This window comes from Aspergillus wentii (assembly GCF_001890725.1).
Source record: "Aspergillus wentii DTO 134E9 unplaced genomic scaffold ASPWEscaffold_1, whole genome shotgun sequence".
NCBI classification, from domain to species: domain Eukaryota; kingdom Fungi; phylum Ascomycota; class Eurotiomycetes; order Eurotiales; family Aspergillaceae; genus Aspergillus; species Aspergillus wentii.
In genome coordinates, this window is record NW_024467832.1 from 2,160,438 (window position 1) to 2,178,410 (window position 17,973).

General features: G+C 46.8%; 9 protein-coding genes across 9 annotated transcripts; 5 read left to right on the forward strand and 4 right to left on the reverse strand.

Annotated features, from left to right (window-relative positions):
• The first annotated feature begins 284 nt into the window (after positions 1-284).
• Positions 285-5,740, forward strand: ASPWEDRAFT_235243 (uncharacterized protein). The gene is made up of 4 exons (XM_040832495.1): positions 285-827; positions 875-1,492; positions 1,544-2,372; positions 2,426-5,740. The coding sequence occupies exons 1-4, from the start codon at positions 458-460 to the stop codon at positions 5,280-5,282; spliced, it is 4,674 nt and encodes a 1,557-aa protein (XP_040694499.1). The 5' UTR covers positions 285-457; the 3' UTR covers positions 5,283-5,740.
• A 169-nt stretch (positions 5,741-5,909) lies between these two features.
• ASPWEDRAFT_22970 (BTB/POZ domain-containing protein) lies at positions 5,910-6,642 on the forward strand (the record flags this gene model as incomplete). The annotated part of the gene is made up of 2 exons (XM_040832423.1): positions 5,910-6,086; positions 6,139-6,642. 2 exons carry the CDS (start codon positions 5,910-5,912, stop codon positions 6,640-6,642), a joined length of 681 nt encoding a protein of 226 aa, XP_040694500.1.
• A 122-nt stretch (positions 6,643-6,764) lies between these two features.
• Positions 6,765-7,170, reverse strand: ASPWEDRAFT_235189 (uncharacterized protein). The gene has a single exon (XM_040832494.1). The coding sequence runs from the start codon at positions 7,130-7,132 to the stop codon at positions 6,887-6,889; it is 246 nt and encodes an 81-aa protein (XP_040694501.1). The 5' UTR covers positions 7,133-7,170; the 3' UTR covers positions 6,765-6,886.
• A 638-nt stretch (positions 7,171-7,808) lies between these two features.
• On the reverse strand, positions 7,809-9,155 carry ASPWEDRAFT_166883 (uncharacterized protein; the record flags this gene model as incomplete). The annotated part of the gene is made up of 1 exon (XM_040830073.1): positions 7,809-9,155. One exon carries the CDS (start codon positions 9,153-9,155, stop codon positions 7,809-7,811), a length of 1,347 nt encoding a protein of 448 aa, XP_040694502.1.
• Positions 9,156-9,579: 424 nt separating this feature from the next.
• ASPWEDRAFT_145880 (uncharacterized protein) lies at positions 9,580-10,635 on the forward strand (the record flags this gene model as incomplete). Its single annotated transcript, XM_040829492.1, has 2 exons — positions 9,580-9,817; positions 9,887-10,635. The coding sequence occupies 2 exons, from the start codon at positions 9,580-9,582 to the stop codon at positions 10,582-10,584; spliced, it is 936 nt and encodes a 311-aa protein (XP_040694503.1). The 3' UTR covers positions 10,585-10,635.
• On the reverse strand, positions 10,632-12,473 carry ASPWEDRAFT_56134 (uncharacterized protein). The gene is made up of 3 exons (XM_040838267.1): positions 11,417-12,473; positions 10,973-11,363; positions 10,632-10,925 (listed from the first exon to the last, which is right to left on the reverse strand). Exons 1-3 carry the CDS (start codon positions 12,276-12,278, stop codon positions 10,640-10,642), a joined length of 1,539 nt encoding a protein of 512 aa, XP_040694504.1. The 5' UTR covers positions 12,279-12,473; the 3' UTR covers positions 10,632-10,639.
• Positions 12,474-12,570: 97 nt separating this feature from the next.
• Positions 12,571-14,133, forward strand: ASPWEDRAFT_145887 (class-II fumarase/aspartase family protein; the record flags this gene model as incomplete). Its single annotated transcript, XM_040829493.1, has 3 exons — positions 12,571-12,893; positions 12,941-13,180; positions 13,227-14,133. The coding sequence occupies exons 1-3, from the start codon at positions 12,691-12,693 to the stop codon at positions 14,131-14,133; spliced, it is 1,350 nt and encodes a 449-aa protein (XP_040694505.1). The 5' UTR covers positions 12,571-12,690.
• Positions 14,134-14,757: 624 nt separating this feature from the next.
• Positions 14,758-16,912, forward strand: ASPWEDRAFT_102560 (fungal specific transcription factor domain-containing protein; the record flags this gene model as incomplete). Its single annotated transcript, XM_040827488.1, has 4 exons — positions 14,758-14,849; positions 14,897-15,379; positions 15,569-15,862; positions 15,910-16,912. 4 exons carry the CDS (start codon positions 14,758-14,760, stop codon positions 16,910-16,912), a joined length of 1,872 nt encoding a protein of 623 aa, XP_040694506.1.
• Positions 16,464-17,698, reverse strand: ASPWEDRAFT_178656 (glutathione S-transferase family protein; the record flags this gene model as incomplete). Its single annotated transcript, XM_040831766.1, has 2 exons — positions 16,464-17,522; positions 17,570-17,698. 2 exons carry the CDS (start codon positions 17,696-17,698, stop codon positions 16,959-16,961), a joined length of 693 nt encoding a protein of 230 aa, XP_040694507.1. The 3' UTR covers positions 16,464-16,958.
• Between the last annotated feature and the right edge of the window lie 275 nt (positions 17,699-17,973).

Consider the following 17,973-nt stretch of genomic DNA (forward strand, 5'->3'; position numbering starts at 1 on the left):
CCATTGATCTTTGCCGACGAGAAAGATGGCGGTTGGGGATTGAATGATTTTAGTGTGTTATTAGCTGAGTATAGAGATAGTATTTGGGATTTACCGTTTGTAGTCGGGCATCTTGGATGGTCTTGATCTTCGACTTTTGTTTGGGTTGTTCGAGGTCGATTGAATATTTCACCTAGATGAGGGGCTGTGCATGTGTGAGTTGGCAATGATGATTCATCCCACTCGAAGCACTTGGAATAAACTCGAATGCAGATATCATATCAATGGTGTCAATGTCCTATCGACAATATTGTTGACGAGGCTGCATTAGCGCTGACCTTCAGCTGAATGTGATGTGACGTGTTACCCCGCCCTGCGCAGCCTCGTCAGTACGGGTGCTATATTAGTGGAACATTATCTCACGTTCCAATTTAATGCTGACAGTAATTAAGAGCATCGTGATAATTTCAACGCAAATATGGGTTCTCGACAACTCACCCATGACGCCTACAGCGTGGGGTGGGTGTGCGTGCTCGACACGGAGATGGACGCAGCAAGAGCACTTCTTGACGAAGAAGACGAATCGCTTGATCCAGGGGCAGGCGACGATAATAGCTACACCCTTGGTCGAATGGGGAGACACAACGTTGTCATTGTCGCACCGGACTCGTACGGAACCAATCCCGCCGCTCAGACGGTCACAAATATGCTGCGGACATTTCCGAAGATTCGATTTGGGTTGATGGTTGGGGTTGGAGGGGGCGCACCAAAAGAACCGGATCTAGAAGATACCAGAAAAGATATTCGATTGGGAGATGTGGTTGTTAGTGAGCCTCGGGGTAGTCATGGTAGGTTTTATGATACTTGATTCCTTCGGGTTGAGCTGATGTTTTAGGGGGTGTTCTTCAATATGACATGGGAAAATGGAAAGACGATCAGATAAAAATCGAGTCTCATCTGAATAAACCACCTGGAATTCTCCTCAAGGCAATGAAGAAATTGCGAGCCGACCATCGGTTTAAGAAAGGGAAGATGCAGGAATACATACGGGACTTTGCAGAGATAGCGAAGGATCTACCAGAACTGGCAGGATGCCAATTTCCTGGCCGGGAAAGCGACCTACTATTTGAAGCAGGCTATGCTCACCTTCCTGGCACAGATTGCAGCAATTGCGATGCTGAACATATTATGAAGCGACTTCCTCGAGAGAGCTATGTTGTTCACTACGGTCTCATCGCATCTGGAAACGCTGTCATCAGATCTGCACAGCGCAGGGATGAACTACGAGATGCGTGGGACGTCCTTTGCTTTGAAATGGAAGCAGCAGGTCTCATGAACAGCTTTCCCTGCATTGTCATCCGCGGAATATGCGACTATTCCGACGGCCACAAGAACAAACGGTGGCAACCGTATGCGGCTGTCGTGGCTGCAGCATATGCAAAAGATCTCCTTCGAGTGGTTCTCCCTCAACAGATTGAAGAAACAGATACTGCGGCTAGAATTATCGGGAACTGTGAGTGTATCTCAAGATTCTAGGAGTGACTGTACTAACCAGCAAAGAAAGTCACTGACGCCATTTGCAGAATGGAACAAGGCATATCGACAATAGAGACAAGAGCAATGGATGGAAAGAGAGATGAAATTCTCAACTGGCTTACCCCCGTTGACTACGAACTCGAGCAAAGCAACATATTCAGCAGGCATGAACCAGGCACGGGACGGTGGTTGCTAGATTCAGAAGAATATCAAGCCTGGGCCAGTCAAACAATGCAGACCTTATTTTGTCCAGGAATTCCTGGTGCAGGCAAAACTGTCCTCTCTTCCATAATCATCAGCCATCTCGATTCCCAGTTCGGAAATGACTCGGATGTCGGAATAGCGTTTGTGTATTGCAGCTATCGAACAGGGTCGCAACATAAGCCTGCTGATGTACTGCTGGGTATCTTGGGACAGCTTGCAAGGAAGCGACAGACAATCCCTGAAGACATCGTGGGTGTTTATGAGAACTATAAAAGAAAAGGGACCCGCCCGACGACGGAAAAGATCGCAGGCATGCTTGAGTCCATTTCCAATTTGTACACCAAAGTCTTCATCATTGTCGATGCTCTGGACGAATACTACCATCTCAATATGGAGGGATTCAGTCAGCTCTTATCCCAACTCTTCCGTCTCCAAGCGAAAACATCGTTTAATCTCCTTGCGACATCACGATTTATCAATGAAATTACGTCTAGGTTTGATGGCTGCATATGGAAAGAAATCCTCGCGCAAGATAGCGATATCCTATGCTTTCTGAATGCTCGCATACCAAAGCTCCTCCAATCGCAGATATCGAAACATCTCGACGTTCAAGAGAAAATCAGAAGCAATATATTGAAATCAGCCAACGGGATGTATGTATCATCTCCTCCCTCCTGCATGCCTTCTGCCAACTAACAAGTCCCAGGTTTCTTCTTGTACGTCTTCATATTGACTCTCTTTCAGGCGAGGTCACTGTCGGAGACCTTGAAATCGCGTCCGCAAAACTGCCTCGGGGAGAGAGACGACTTGACGAAACTTATCGCCAAGCCATGAGAAGAATTCGGAATCAGCCAGAAGGTCACCAGCAGTTCGCCAGCGAAATTCTATCCTGGTTAACCTACAGCAAGAGAGCGCTTTCGCTTACTGAAATACAACATGCTCTTGCTGTCAGGCCGGAAATGGCAGAGTTGGACTCGAGATTCATCCCTGATTCTGGAATTCTTGGTTCCATTTGTGCTGGATTGGTCACAATGAACCAGAATAGTGCTACAATTCACCTGGTTCATTATACCGTAAAGGAATACTTCGAGCGAACAGCCCAATTCCCCGATGCTGAAGATACAATCTCGAAAACTTGTATCAGGTATCTTTCATTCCAAATCTTTGATACCGGATTTTGCTCAACAGACGATGAATTTGAGATACGACTACGGAACAATTCACTTTACGCTTATTCTGCACAATACTGGGGATACCACAAAAGCACAAGTCACGAAACGGATTTGTTGGCAGTTCAACTCCTTGAAAATAAGCCAAAAGTAGCTGCTGCCATCCAGGCTATGTTTGTGTCCGAACAAGACCTCAAGCCCCCAACATACAGCCAGAAAGTCCCGAAAAACGCGACGGGAATGCACCTGGCGGCATATTTTGGACGAATCGATTTGATGGAGATGTTGTTACTACAAAGGAACGACCCGGACCTTAAAGACAGCAAATGGCGAACTCCATTGTCATGGGCCGCGGATAATGGCCACATCACAGCAGTTAAGTTCCTTCTTACCTCGGAGGGTGTTAACCCAAATTCTATGGATACAAGTGGATATACACCACTCGCACGGGCAACTTTGCACGGCTACAGAGATGCCGTAGAGGCCTTACTTTGGGACAATCGTGTCAACCCTGATCCGAAGGACAGCTTTGGCAGGACGCCACTTTCGAGAGCTGCAGAGAAAGGCCACGAAGATATAGTGCAGCTGCTTGTCGCAAAAAGCAATGTGAACGCAGGCTCAGAAGACAGATTTGGTCAGACCCCACTTTGGTGGGCTTTAAGGATGGGGCGACGAAGTATCGTCAATATATTGCTCGCCTTACATACCAAAAAATCAAGTGATGTTGAGATACACCTGTGGATGGCCTTGCAGCGAAATTCCAAACTGGCACTGAAAGCGCTCCTTGACAGCGAACATGTCAATTTGAACTGCCCAGGGGTAAATGGACTGACACCACTTTGGTGGTCGCTCAAAAATGGCTATTTGGATATCATGGAGATGCTCCTCTCACGGAGTCGAGTGGATGTCAACAGTCGGGATTTGCATGGAAATACGCCGTTGTCATGGGCTGTTTCGAGTGGAAACATCACAACAGTCGAGTTGCTGCTGGCTGTGGACAATATCGACATCTATGCTGAAGATTGGGTCGGTTCAAGTCCCCTTTCGATAGCAGTCAAGAATCGATATGACAAAATTGTCGAGCTTCTTCTTCAAAAGAGTGATGATCTAGACTCCCAATATGTGGAAAATCTACTTTCAGTTGCCGCTAAGAATCTCCATAAGAATGTTATCAGGCTTCTTCTTGAAAGGGCTGCTGATAAAGAATGTGGAGATCTATCTGAAGAAAACCTACCAGCAGCTGCAGTCAGGAATAGCGATGTGAAAATAGTCAAGGCTCTTCTTGAGAAATTCGGTGATACAAACGTCCGATCTCTGCTTTCAGTTGTAGTTGATAATGGCCATGAGGGTATTTCCAGCCTTCTTCTCGAGAAGACTAGTAATATATACCCTATCTTCAGCCAGAAATTCCTCATAGCTGCAGTGGGGAATGATCACGAGGGTATAGTCAGAGCGTTTCTCAACAATGGCGTTGAAATAGACTCTGAGGACAGCCAGAACTTACTCTCCATTGCTATTGATAATGGATATACTGAGATTGTAAGAGTTATTATTGGAAGCGACATTGATATAGGCCCTGAATTCGGCCAAACATTGTTGTCGTCTGCCGTTAACAATGCCCATGAGGGTATCCTTCGACTTCTTCTTGGGAGGATCGTTGGTATAGACTCTCGGTTCAGCCAATTTTTGTTGTCAACTGCAATTAGAAATGGCCACGAAGATATTGTCAGGCTTCTCCTGGATAAGGGCTGTGACATATACTCGGAGGATCACTTTGGGGAGAATCCACTTTCAGTTGCAGTGGCAAAAGGCTATGAGAGTATTATCGTTCTCATGTTAGAGAGTGCTGAGCTTGATTCCGACAATGAACTCGATCACGCTACACATTTCAACGACCTACTCATTAACCAAAGCATTGACCTCAACACCTGGAGTCAGCATGGCCAACCTTTGCTATCATTCGCAGCGCGGAAGGGCGATCAACGAATGTTCAAGATCTTATTGAATATGGGTGCCATGTTTGACTCTCGGGATCAACACAACCAAGCGCTATTATTAATGGCAATACATAACGACAATGAAGCGGAGATCGGGGCTTTATTGAAGAAATGTGTCGACCTGACCTTCACCGATGATCATGATACGACATTACTATCCATAACAGCAAGAAGAGGATATGAAGAAATAGTCAAGCTTTTACTCAAAAAGGGCATGGATCCAAATATCGATACCAAAGGCAAATTCGAATTCGAATTTCAGATGTCCCCAAAACGGAACATGATATTAAAGATGTTATTCGAGTACGGGGCCCATCCTAATGTTCGTTGGATGGGGAATTTACTCCGCCAGGCAGCAATAAGGGAAGGTATAGAAACTGTGCAGATTTTGGCATAGAATGGCGTCTGTCTAAAGAGCGGCCTGGGCTTCATGAAACAGCGTCTACTAGCATCGGCCGCCAGGCGCGGTTGCAAGGCGTTTGTCAGATCGCTGTTAGATGCCGGCGCGGATCCAAACTACCAGGGTCGATTCAGCCCATCCCCACTGAAACAGGCACTGAAGGAGGGACATGGTGAGATAGTGGAACTTTTGCTGGAGATGGGTGCTTGTCGAGAGGTTGAGGTTGAGGTTGCATCGATTTCAGATCTATCTTTGAGATAGAAGAGGAACAAGTGTGATTCTTGATTTTGAGGGGCCTTCTACGAGAAAGAATTCCACTCCGGGTATCAAAGATCCAAGGTGATGCCTATCCAAACTCCCAGCTTGATATCATCTCTTAGTCAGTTGTGAGTTATGGATGCATGCCTGCGTTACTACTTTAGGTAACAAGTCCATCTCTTACTTCACCTCCAGTTTACTTTGATATCATAGAAGGAGTGAGAGAAAGCAATCGGCGCTAATTCAGACTCGCCCAACTATTTATACAACATCTACACTCTCCATCTCTTCTTCTCTCTTCCTCCTACCCATTCCACTCCGCATACCCTGAACACCTCGACATTCCACCCCTGAGCCTACAACAAAATGGCACCCACAACATCCCATCTAGCCTTTTTGACCGAAATGGGCGACACCGACGTATATAACGATCTTGCATTAGTCTGCGGAGATGAGAGGTTCTATGTCCACAAGGTCATTGTGTGTAGCCAGTCGCCTGTTCTGGCGGAATCGTGCAGCAATAACCTCCAACTTGACTTCGAGGTAAGACTGAACAATAAATGAGTACTGGGGGGAGACAAGCTGATTGGAAAAGACGGGAGCTACGAACGATGAAATTGACGTCGAAGGATTCGACCCCATAACAGTGCGGTGCATGATAGATTATATGTACCGAGGGGAATACGAGATCCCAAAAGAAAAGAGACCCGAGTCCCAAAAAGAAACAATGGCCGAGATTCTGCTTCCCCATGTTGAGGTGCATTCTATTGCTGAATGCTACAAAATCTCTAGACTTCGTGAGTATGCCACGGATTACATCAGAGACATTCTTGGTGATAGTCTGTGCGTGGAGGGTTTGATGGAGGTGGTTAGCACAGTCTACAACACGACAGAGGATGCTGCTTTGCGTCAGGTGATGATTGACGAAGTAGCTTTCTTCATCGAAAAACTTGTTGACCGAGATGATTTTGCCCAACTTGGTTTACTGAACGAGTTCAGTCTTGATGTCATTCGAAAGCTGCAGAAGCAGATTCAGAAGCTGGGATCTCATCAAGGCCGTGTTTCGTTGTTCTCAGCAGTGGCTGCTCAGCAGACCTAGTGGTATATGTTACACCATCTTTCTGAGGGATTTGTCTTTTCGGATTCGAATTGGATTTGGGCATTCGTTTGATTCTGTCACTACATTGAATTTATCTCTCCATGTGGCATTATCCTGAAGATAGAATCAATGCAAGCATAGCTAGTGCGATGCTCAATCTTAGCACTGTTATTGCCATGTTATGTATTTAGAGCCCAGGTTGCTGAAGTTCTTCTATGATACCTAGTATCAACAAGTCATATTTTCATTGTTCATGGGATATTTTCTCTAGAAATGTAGACAAATCTGCATCCGCATCTTTAAGGGCTGCGTCTGGTAGAGGTAAATAGTAATGGCCTATACCAGGGTGCTCGGAATGTAACCAGTGCAGGGTTGTCATAGAGATGCCGATATCGACTGAATTTCCAAAGATGATCTGGTCAAAGTAGGAGGTGGGGACTATGTAGGAGAATATTAATAAAGATACATTCTGCGAGAGAGCAGGAGCCATAGTCGATGATGTCAATGGAAGGGGTTTGGAGAGAGGGGAATAATTGCAGACTCTTGAGGGCAGCTTGACGCTGCATGGGAGAGCTGTTGTTGTAGTCGGGTGAGGCTGTGGATGCCATTACGATTTATATCTAATATTACATCATTTTCAGTGTATTTTATTATTTTCCCATGTTTGAGACAACGGAGGTCTTGAACTACGTATGTAGCAACTAAACATACATAGTATAAACATATCACTCCAGTCCATCCGCATAATGCAAAGCAGCAACATACACAATCGTCAGTCCTATCCACAACGCAAGAGTCAAATCCCCACAATTCGAGCACTCCGTCAGTGAGCAGGAATAGCGGACGAGGAATGAGAGAAGTAAAAAGGTATAATGGACTGTCGGGTCAGATATGTCGATGCTATGAAAGAGGAGGTACGTACGTCCGGTTACTGCGTGCGATAGCTTTGATTATCCTAGATAACCGAGATGTGGAGGTCGTGGATGGTTGGGATTTTTCCATGCTGGGTGTGTGATATGAAGACATATGAAGAGATGAAAAGTGTAGTTTTGGCACCCAGAAGTTAGTCTAGAATGACTCAGCCTTATGAAACACATTTGGAGCTTATTAATCCAGTCTTTCAATAATATAGATTATACTCGTTAACATGCATTGCCATCTACATCCTATGGATGCTCTTCGAGAAACTTATCCCAGTTCTGGCAGTCCATCATCTCCAACCTCTGCTGCGCATTGTGATACTCAAACACAACATCCACCCCTTCCATATGCACATCCAAATCCCTCTCCTCTGTCGATTCTGTACAAAATGATACATACACATTCTTCAAATTTCCATGCCTCTTCGCCTCCGCCAGCTTCTTCAGATGCGGCACGATCTTCGCATTCGCATACAGAATCGTCAACCTTTCCAGCGACTCGGGCAGCACATCCACCAGATCCGGTACAGGGACATTCTTCGGCTCGAGAGGATAATCCTCGTCGCGGAAGTTCTCATCTGGCTGGGCGTGAAGTATACCAAGCAGAGACTGCATGCCCGTGCGGAGGGTTTTGAGGTTGTGGAATTGAGCGAGTGTTGTCCCCATGTGCAGGATTTGGTCGTCATCCCAGTACGCTCTGTCCCAGTCTTCGTCGAGGGAGATGGTGAGATCCTCGAGTGTGGATTTGTGTTTGAGGAGAGCGGTGATGATGATGTTTCCTGTGAGATGGGGCTCGAAGAAGGGGATTCGAGTGAGGCTGTAGTGGAATGTGGTGAGGGTTTTGCAGCTGTCGATCATGGCTTCGTAGAACTCTTTGCAGAGGGCGCCTTGGACGAGAGTTATACTCTCGACTGAGGATGTGTCTGGGGAGAATATGTTCGTTTGATAGTAGTCCCGATGCGGCATGTTGGCCTTGAATGTCTTGAGGGACGCAATGTTGAACGCAGCAGAATACTGCTCTGTCATCGAATTCCCCCCGTCGACATCTTTCGTATCGGTGATAAAATGCTTGACATTCGACAAGCCTGAAAAATCGACCTCCGAATCAAACGATGCATATTCCAGAATTGTCAGGGTGAGTTCCGGCTCGTCCACATCATCAAGAATCAGCGTCTCCAGATTCGGCAGAAGACACAATATCAAAGTACTCTCTGCATCGAGAATCCCAATCGTAAGACCATGATTCAACTTTTCAATAAACTCATCTGGCAGCTTAAGTTTAGAAGTCGCTTCTAGGAATAATTTCAGATCGTCAACTGTTGGTTCAAACTGCCATCCTTCTTCGTCAGGCTGTGGGAATGCGCGAAAGGCTTGTACATGGCGAGCTAGCTCTGGCCTGTTCAGTATAGCTCGCAGAAAGGATTTGTAGGTATATTCGTTGCCATTATAGACAGGTTCAACGGTTGTGTAGAGAAAAGGTTCGGCGAGATTGTGGAATTGCTTGGAGACGAGAGAGAGATTGTAGAGGGAGGGTCTGTCAAGGAAGGAAAGGATGGATTTGAGAGATGCTGGAGGGAGAGTAGAGAGAGGCATTGTGATATTGGTTGAATATACTCAATGTTGATTAAAATGAAGATGATGGAGATGTCTTTAAATGGAGACAGCGTGGCAGTGTTTTGGCCCCATCTCAGCCTTGCTGATGCCTAGATTGACAAGGCAGAAGTTGAATACAACTAGGCAATAGCCTTGTACCAGCATAACCCATCCAGAAGCTGCGTTACTTAACAGGAATATCAAAATTATATCTAACTAGAAAATTTATGAAGGTGATTCCAGCAGAATTCAATGTAGAAATAGAAATATACTCTATCTCAGTTTTTGCGTCATACAAATGTAAAATGGATAAATGTTAAGATGATGTAACTACACACAACACCAACTCATCTATTTCAAGATAGCAATAACAATGACTATCAATTTATCATCTATCTATTCAGAAAATAAAAAGAGACATAGAATGGCATCCTGGCGCCCCCTTTCATCTCACCTCCGCCCATCAGCATCAACACTAGCATATACCAGAACCCTCTCCAGCAAACCACACATTCAGCAAAAGCTCCCCCACGTCCCATCGAACAAACTAAACTCACGGTTCCGAGAATTCGACCTCCAAGGTAAAGTCTTCGCCGTAACGGGTGGAGCAAGAGGGTTAGGGCTTGCTATGGCTGAGGCTTTGGTGGAGGCTGGCGGGAAGGGTAACCCTCTTACTCTTACTGTCACTGTTGTTTCTTTCATATACTAATGCTGACACTGACCGATGATAGTATACTGCCTAGACAGACTCCCCAAACCAGACGATGAATTGCACACAGCCCAGAAACGCGCGAATCCTGATTTCGGTGGCTCACTGCACTATCGCCGGATGGACGTTCAAGATCGCGAAAATACGAAACAGACAATGGCAGAAATCGCAAACGAGAACAACCGTCTCGATGGACTCGTCGCAGCAGCGGGCGTTAACCACGTTGAAACTGCAATCGACTATTCCCCCGCTGATATCGATCGTGTTGTAGGCATTAACTATATTGGTATCTTTACCTCCGCGACTGCAGCCGCTACACAGATGCTCGAGAAGAAATGCCGGGGCTCGATTCTGCTCGTCGCGAGTATGAGCGGTCTCGTCGCGAACAAAGGCATGATGTCGTCTGTGTATAACTCATCCAAAGCGGCCGTGATACAGCTCGCGCGGAGTCTGGCGATGGAGTGGGCGCGTGTCGATAGAGATGGAAAGGGAGGTATTAGAGTAAATTGCTTATGCCCGGGCCATGTGATGACGCCGATGGCTAGGATGGCGATTGATAAATCGCCCGAGACGAAGAGGTTATGGGAGTCGGAGAATATGCTGGGACGGTTGGCGAGGGTGGAGGAGTTTCGGGGGACGACGTTGTTGTTGTTGAGTGATGCGAGCAGCTTTATGACGGGGAGTACGATTGTGTTGGATGGGGGGCATACGGCTTGGTAGTTTATTTTTAGTAATGTCATTTGACAACACATGAATTGGAGATCGATGAAGACGGCTATTCCTTAAAACGAGAATCCTCCACTTCAAGTACGTCACCCTTCTCTGAATCAACGGATGCGTCCACCGAGTTAAGAGGTCTCTTTGAAGCAGCCACGATTTGGCGGATACTCATATCCCCAGCGAACAATCTGTCGAGATCTTCTAGGCTCCGACCCATGGTTTCTGGGTATAAGAAGTATACTGAGACAGGAATGCAAGCCCCGATAACAGCATAGACGATATAGTAACGACTTCCGATATTATTGATCGCGACAGGGGTGATCATCGTAACGACAAAGTTCCTATTCTTGTCAGTATACGAAGATGATAAGATCTCTGCGTAACGTACCAAAGCCAGTGGTTGGCGGTCGAGATAGAAGCCATGGCTACTCGGAGTCGAAGGGGTGCCACCTCGGTACAGTATAGAAAGTTCGCACCCAAGAACCCAATTGGGATGAAAAAATTGAAAAGGAAGATGAAGAAAGCCGACGCAATTGATGCAGATTGGTTTCCATGCGGAAAGCTCGTAGCGATAGCCAAAGCAACCATGCACAACGCCATTCCTGCGCCGCTCACCATGAAAACCACCCGACGGCCAAATCGATCGATGCAGAAGAATGCAACGAAGCATGAAAGGAATTTCCAGGCTAGTGTGGCAGCGGCAAGAATACGAGACATCATGCTGGTCATTTGAAGGTTCTCTTGGAAGATGATCGGGGCGTACACCGAGATGAGGTTACCTAGATGGTGTCAATACAGATTTATCAATTAACTAATCCAAAAGATTTCTTACCACCAGACATCTGTTGGTAGAATTGCAGCAAAATGCAAAGCCCAAAACGGTAAAGCAGTTTCTCGTCATTCGGACGAACAATATCGAGAATTGAAACGCCCTGCGAAACCTCTTCTAGCGAGAATTGAATTGCAGAAATATCCCGCTGGATTTGATCAGATGCAATAGGGGCGCCTTTGAGATTGGATAGTGTTTCTCGAGCTTGATCAATCCGACCAGTGCGGACCAGCCAACGAGGTGATTCTGGCAGAAAGAAAATGGACGCCAGAGGAACTAGCGAAATCACGCCTGGTATAGCCAAAGGCAGTCTCCACGGGACTGAACCAGTCTTAATCTGGTAGAAGCCCAGATTCACCCAGGAAGTAATTGCATAGCCGGCACTGATGAACAAGCCATCCAAGACAACATGCTTTCCTCGATTGTGTGCAGACGAGCATTCAGACTGCCAGACGGGTACAGTGGCGCTGAGAAGTCCAATTCCTCCACCGATCACAGTGCGTCCGACAACAAACTGAGCGAGTCCGTAAGAAGAGCAACAAAGTATCTCCCCGATCAACGTCGCAAGGGTTCCGAGAAAGATGACTTTGCGCCGTCCTAGGATATCTCCAATAAAGGAGCACGACAAGGCACCGACAAGGGCGCCAAGAGTAAATGTTGAAATAACGACACCCTGAATAGTGGAATTATGGCTCTTGGTTGCGCCCGACGTATGAGATGTATCGATCTGAGGAAAGGTCTTGGTCCAGTCTTCAACTGAAACCAGACCTCCAATACCGGCCTGGTTATAACCAAAAAGAACAAAAGCCGGGCATACCACAAGAAACAGCTGAGCGAGGGACAAATAATTGCCACGGAGAAACATTTTGAAACGTCAATTGTAACAGTTCTGATGATCAGAAAAATTCATCCCAGTCGAGATGACAGCTTTTATACTGACAGCCCTGCGACTGACAGCCTGTCAGACAAGCACGGCCGGCATTGCACACGCGTGGGCCCCCACAAACAATCTGGGGAAAGAATGTACCCCAGAATCGCCAAGATGCGGTCTTAATCCGGCATTGCGGGGGTGGAATAGTCGTCCGATAGGGTTAGACTCTCGGGATAAGGCCTATTCCGTCGGGATAGCCCCGCGACGCGCTCGGGATAGCACACGGCGCATACAGTCGGGCTCCTCGGCAAGCCAACGTCATATAATAAAAGAGACAAATCGTCAGTTGGCAGGCCAGTCCGATTGTCTCCTCACTTTCAATTAACGCCTCTTGGAGTATTTCACCATGTCAGTCAGCCCGCTCGATTCTCGCATTTTTCGCAACCTCTTTGGCACAGAAGATATCCGCGGCATCTTCTCGGATGAAGCATACATAAAATGCCTTATTGAAGTTGAAATCGGGCTGGCGCAAGCCGAGTCCAAAGTGGGTGTAATTCCGCAGGAAGCCGCGGATGCCATTGCGCATACCGCAAAGTACGAGAACCTCAAGTAAGTCACGTACCACCGAAAGATGACAGTCAACTAACAATTGCTAGTCTTGATCGCATGGCTGCTGACACAGAGAACGTCGGTTATCCTGTGTTGCCATTGGTATGGCAATTGTCCGAGATGGTGGATCCGGAACAGGCAAAGTACATTCACTGGGGCGCCACCACTCAAGACATCATGGACTGCGCTTCGATGCTACAGATTCGCAGAGGACTGGTTGTTCTCCGCAACAGACTCGCCGAACTCAATGACTCCCTAACTCAGTTGTCCGACAGATATGCCAACACGTAAGTATTCTGCGATGGTTTTCAAGAACTCACTAATGGGGAAAAGACCAATGGCAGGCAGAACTCATCTCCAACACGCCCTTCCAGTCACCTTTGGATACAAATGTGCTATTTACTTATCCGGTATCCAACGTCACTTGCAGCGTCTGAACGAAATTGAAAGTCGATGTCTCCTCGTCCAATTCGGAGGTGCAGCAGGAACATTGGCCTCGCTTGGCTCCGACGACACTGGCATCAAAGTCCGCAAGCAGCTTGCCATCGAACTCGGCTTAAAAGATCCCTCTATTACCTGGCATGTGGCTCGTGATCACGTCGCAGAAATCGTCAGCTTTCTCGCTCTAATCGGAGGATCACTTGGAAAGATTGCTCTGGATGTTATCATCATGTCATCAAACGAAGTTGGTGAAGTCGCCGAACCCTTTGTGCTTCACCGAGGAGCCTCCTCCACCATGCCCCAGAAACGAAACCCCATCTCGAGCGAAGTCATTCTTGCCGCATCAAAGCTCCTCCGCTCCCATGCATCCCTAGCCATGGATTCCATGGTATCCGACTTTGAACGAGCGTCGGGCCCTTGGCACCTCGAGTGGAGCTGCATTCCAGAGTCATTTGTAGTATGCTGCGGTGCGCTTCACCAAGCCAACTTTGTCATGAGCGGCCTTGTCGTGAATACAGACGCAATGAGCAACAATCTCAACATGACCCGCGGTCTTATCGTCGCTGAGGCTGTCATGATGGGAATCGCGCCGGAATTAGGCCGTCAAAAGGCTCATGATGTGGTTTATGAAGCCTGCAAAAAGTCTATTGAGACCAACCAGCCATTAGTAGATGTTCTGCTCCAGGACGAGCAAGTTACGGGTCAAACCAGTACCGAGAAACTGAGGTCACTTTGTGATCCATGCCAGTATTTGGGTTGTTCTGCACAAATGATCAAGGATGTGGTGGGCCGTACATAGAATATAGATCTGTGAACTAATAGAAATGTTATGAATGTAAATGTCAAATGAATCCCACGATTCAACCTCAATGATCTGAAATAAGTCAGTGAAGCCATAAAAGATTCCTCTTGTGTCTGAAAATAAATAAAAACAATTGATGGTGGGCTTCATCGCCTTTAACCCGCTAGTCCCGATCGGGAAAGGCACGTGGCATCCCCAGTGTTGGTCCAGCTTCATCTTGTCTTTTTCTTTTCGCGGCTTTCTCATCTCCGCTGCATCGGCAGCAACACGCATTATGGTATATAATTAGGGCTTCAACGGCTGTTAAATTGCTATGGACGCCATGGAGTCACCTACCATCGGGACGTCGCTGGAATTCCTTGCACAGCCGGGAAACGACTCGACCGTCTCTCCACAACCGGCAGAGCTGCAAGTCTCATCGCAAGTATGGTAAGTTGTATTCGGTATAGGCAAGGAATACAAATTTGAACTAATTCCCATCTACAGTGACCGTTGTCGTATGTAAGTCGCTTTCGTTTTTGTCTGGTGAGACAGTCAGACTGACTCTGGCAGCAAAAAAATCGGCTGCGATGGACTTCTACCAACCGTGAGTGTACCCCATAAAGAAGGTGATCATAGCTAATGCAATCTGGCTTTCAGTGCAGTTGCTGTCAAACAGCCAATGCTACATGTACATTTTCGAAGAAACTCAAGAGGAGAACTAAGCCTCGAAGGTAAGCTGTTCGAGATTATTGAATGAATTCCAGTCTGACTTGATCAGACACGTCGAACAGCAAGACAAGATCATCGAGAACCTCAAAATCCAGAATGAAAAACTGAAGCAACAACTGGAACAAGTCATTGCCATCAATTCAAAACCGGGAAACCCCGGCGGTTCAACCCTAGGGGCAAATGTACCGCGTTCTCCCCACTTTGCGCAAGCTCAGTTGTTACCTTTTACGCTTGGGTCGGGCACATCAGACACACTGCAGGAATCTGAGCAACCCATCATCAAACATCTGGGTCGTTTAGTCTCATCAAGCTCTGGTACGCAGCGGTTTGCGGGCTCCACTACGGGAATCCATTTCATACATTCGGCCGAGAAGGTATATAAAACATGCTTCAATACGGCAGAAGAATTTCCTGAACCCGTATATCGGCTTCACTGTCTTGGTCCCCTAACTCGACCACATCAAACTGAGCCACATGTCAATCAATCGGAATTACAACAGCCATACTTTGTCTTGGATGGACCGAGGACATCGTATTTGCCGAAACTCACGAGATTCTTCAAAAGATGGTCATCCATTTGGCCAGTTCTTATGCAGACGCAATTCTTTCAGGCTTTCCATCTGATATTCGATAGTGTCGAAATCAACGCGAGTTTCTCAGATATGGATCTGGCCGGTCTGAGACAAGTGTACCTGGTTTTGGCAATCGATGCCTGGGATAGCAACGGCTCCTCACTTAATCATTCTAATGAATGCCATATATATTACGAGAAAGCTTGTCAATTAGCTCGCTTGGGATTGAAAAGGGGGGATCTTACTGAGCTTCAGTCAGTTATACTAACATGCCTGTACCTTCAAATCACCCGGCACCATTCAACATGGATCCAAACAAGTGGGCAGGCTGTTCGGCTAGCTCAGTCATTGGGCTTGCATCGTCATGCCCGTCGCTTCACATTCTGCCGTGGAGATGTAGAACTGAGGAAGCGTGTGTGGTGGTGTGTGTATGCTGTGGATATGTAAGTCTCACTGAACCCTGTATTCTCGATCTACTAACATCATTTAGTGCCAGCAGTATTGTGCATGGGCTGCCCAAGGTGATTCAGGATGACGATGTTGACAATGACCTTCCTGTCGATGCAGACCTGGAGGATTGTACGGCCACCGAAATTCCGCTTCCCCTACCAGGCGAATCTACCAATTTTGGGATCTTCATCACATATATAAAGCTACTTCGGATCATGTCCACCTGTTTGAAAACTTTATATACAACGACTAAGCGGCGGAATGGAGTCGCGAAAATCACCGCACTCGACCAGGAACTATCCGTTTGGAGAAACAGCATTGGCAATTTCAAAGATCGAGACACTGCTTCTGAGCATGAAAAAGGGATAGTCGAAGATGTCTATGCAAACTCAAGTTACCACGCATTCGAAATACCTTTTCTTCATCTTCTCAGCAATGTATGCATGCTTCTTATCCATCTGCCCGCATTGACGTTCGAACCGGCACATCCTCAATTTGCAAAGAGCCTGGGTAGCTCTGTTCGTGCGGGATTGAATATCCTGATTATCCTAAGTCGTAACCACAGCAACAGGCGGGTAGACTGTCTTCTGCCAAACAGAGAATCGTTGGCTTTTCAGTCCGCCTTGGTATGTTTCTACCATCAATGGGTCTCTCGTGTGTCTTCCTTACCATCCATGCTTGACATCAATATCTCGCTGGAGAAGGTGACGGGGGCAGCAATTGAGCTTTTGAATGCTCAAAAGACAGAACTCGTGCAAATGGATACAAGCCCGGCTCGGGAAATCGACCATACTACACTCTCAACAACGATTGAGTTTATCGAGTCATTGTGCAGTCGTACGAAGCAGCTCTTTCACGACTATACACCGACGCCAATTCCACCAACACAGCAACAAGCGCCGTCTTTCCTTCAAGAGCAGTTCAACCCTTTCTCCGACTTTGGTAATGAAGCAGATGATATAGCGGGCTTGGGCGCTTTAGGCGAACTGAATCAACTTGAATTTGCGTGGGATGACGGTTTATTTAATTTCGAGACGGAATAATCGTTAATCAAAAATGACTATCACATGCAAGTTCAAATAAAAAGGCTTATAAACATTCCGATCGACCCCGCAACTGCTTCCGAAGACCCTGCAAATCCTCCTCATCCAGGAAGGCCCGCACAGCAGGCCGAGCAACACATCTCTCCCACCAAGCCTTGACATTCTCCCGACTCATGAATAAATCCTCAAACCCACACGCCATCAATCGTTCCACGCAGGGAATATAGTAAATATCAACAAGACTGAACGAAGAGCCAGCCATATACTCCTGCCCAGCCAGGATTCTGGAATCAGCAACATCTAAAAACTCCCCTACTTTCTTCCTCGTAGCCTCCACCACTGAGCGATCAGTCGTACCCCCGAAACGCGGCTTAATCATCATTTCAATCGACACGCTAGTAGCAAGTTCTGAGAAATGCAACGCTTCGATCGACTGCGCCTGCTCGAATAACGCCGTGGCATTGATATCCTCCGCAGCAGGAAGAAGGGGAATGTTATACCTCGCCGCTAGATATTTGCATATGGGGCGGGATTCGTAGAGAGTCAGGCCATCATTTGTGACGATGACGGGCGCTTTACCCCATGGGTTGTGGGCGAGGTATTCGGGTTTCTGATGTTTTCAGGTTTTTTCCCCCATTTAATATGATTGAGTCATACCTTGTGGTCACCATTTTTTAAGTCGATGATACTGAACTCATAGTCTGTGAATCCTGCCTCGGCCAGGGTGAGCCGGACTCGGGATGTGGCTGTTGATGTGGGCGCGCCGTAGAGGGTGAGTTCAGGCATTTTGTTTAATGTAGTTCAGCTGATGATTCAAAGAATAGAGTGATGGGGGAACGGGTTTATTTATCTCGTATTCCAGAATGAACTAAAATGAAGCCAAGAGAGTGATGTGCATGTAAGAAATTAGCCCCAATAGTCGGGTTTTGGATTTATGGGGCGGGTTTTGCAGGGCGGATATGTCTTTGGTCATGTCAATTCTTAAATCTAGAGTCCAGTAGTGCTGTCTCATAAAATAAGAACCTGATAAGCATATCAAAGCAATAACTAACGCATATACA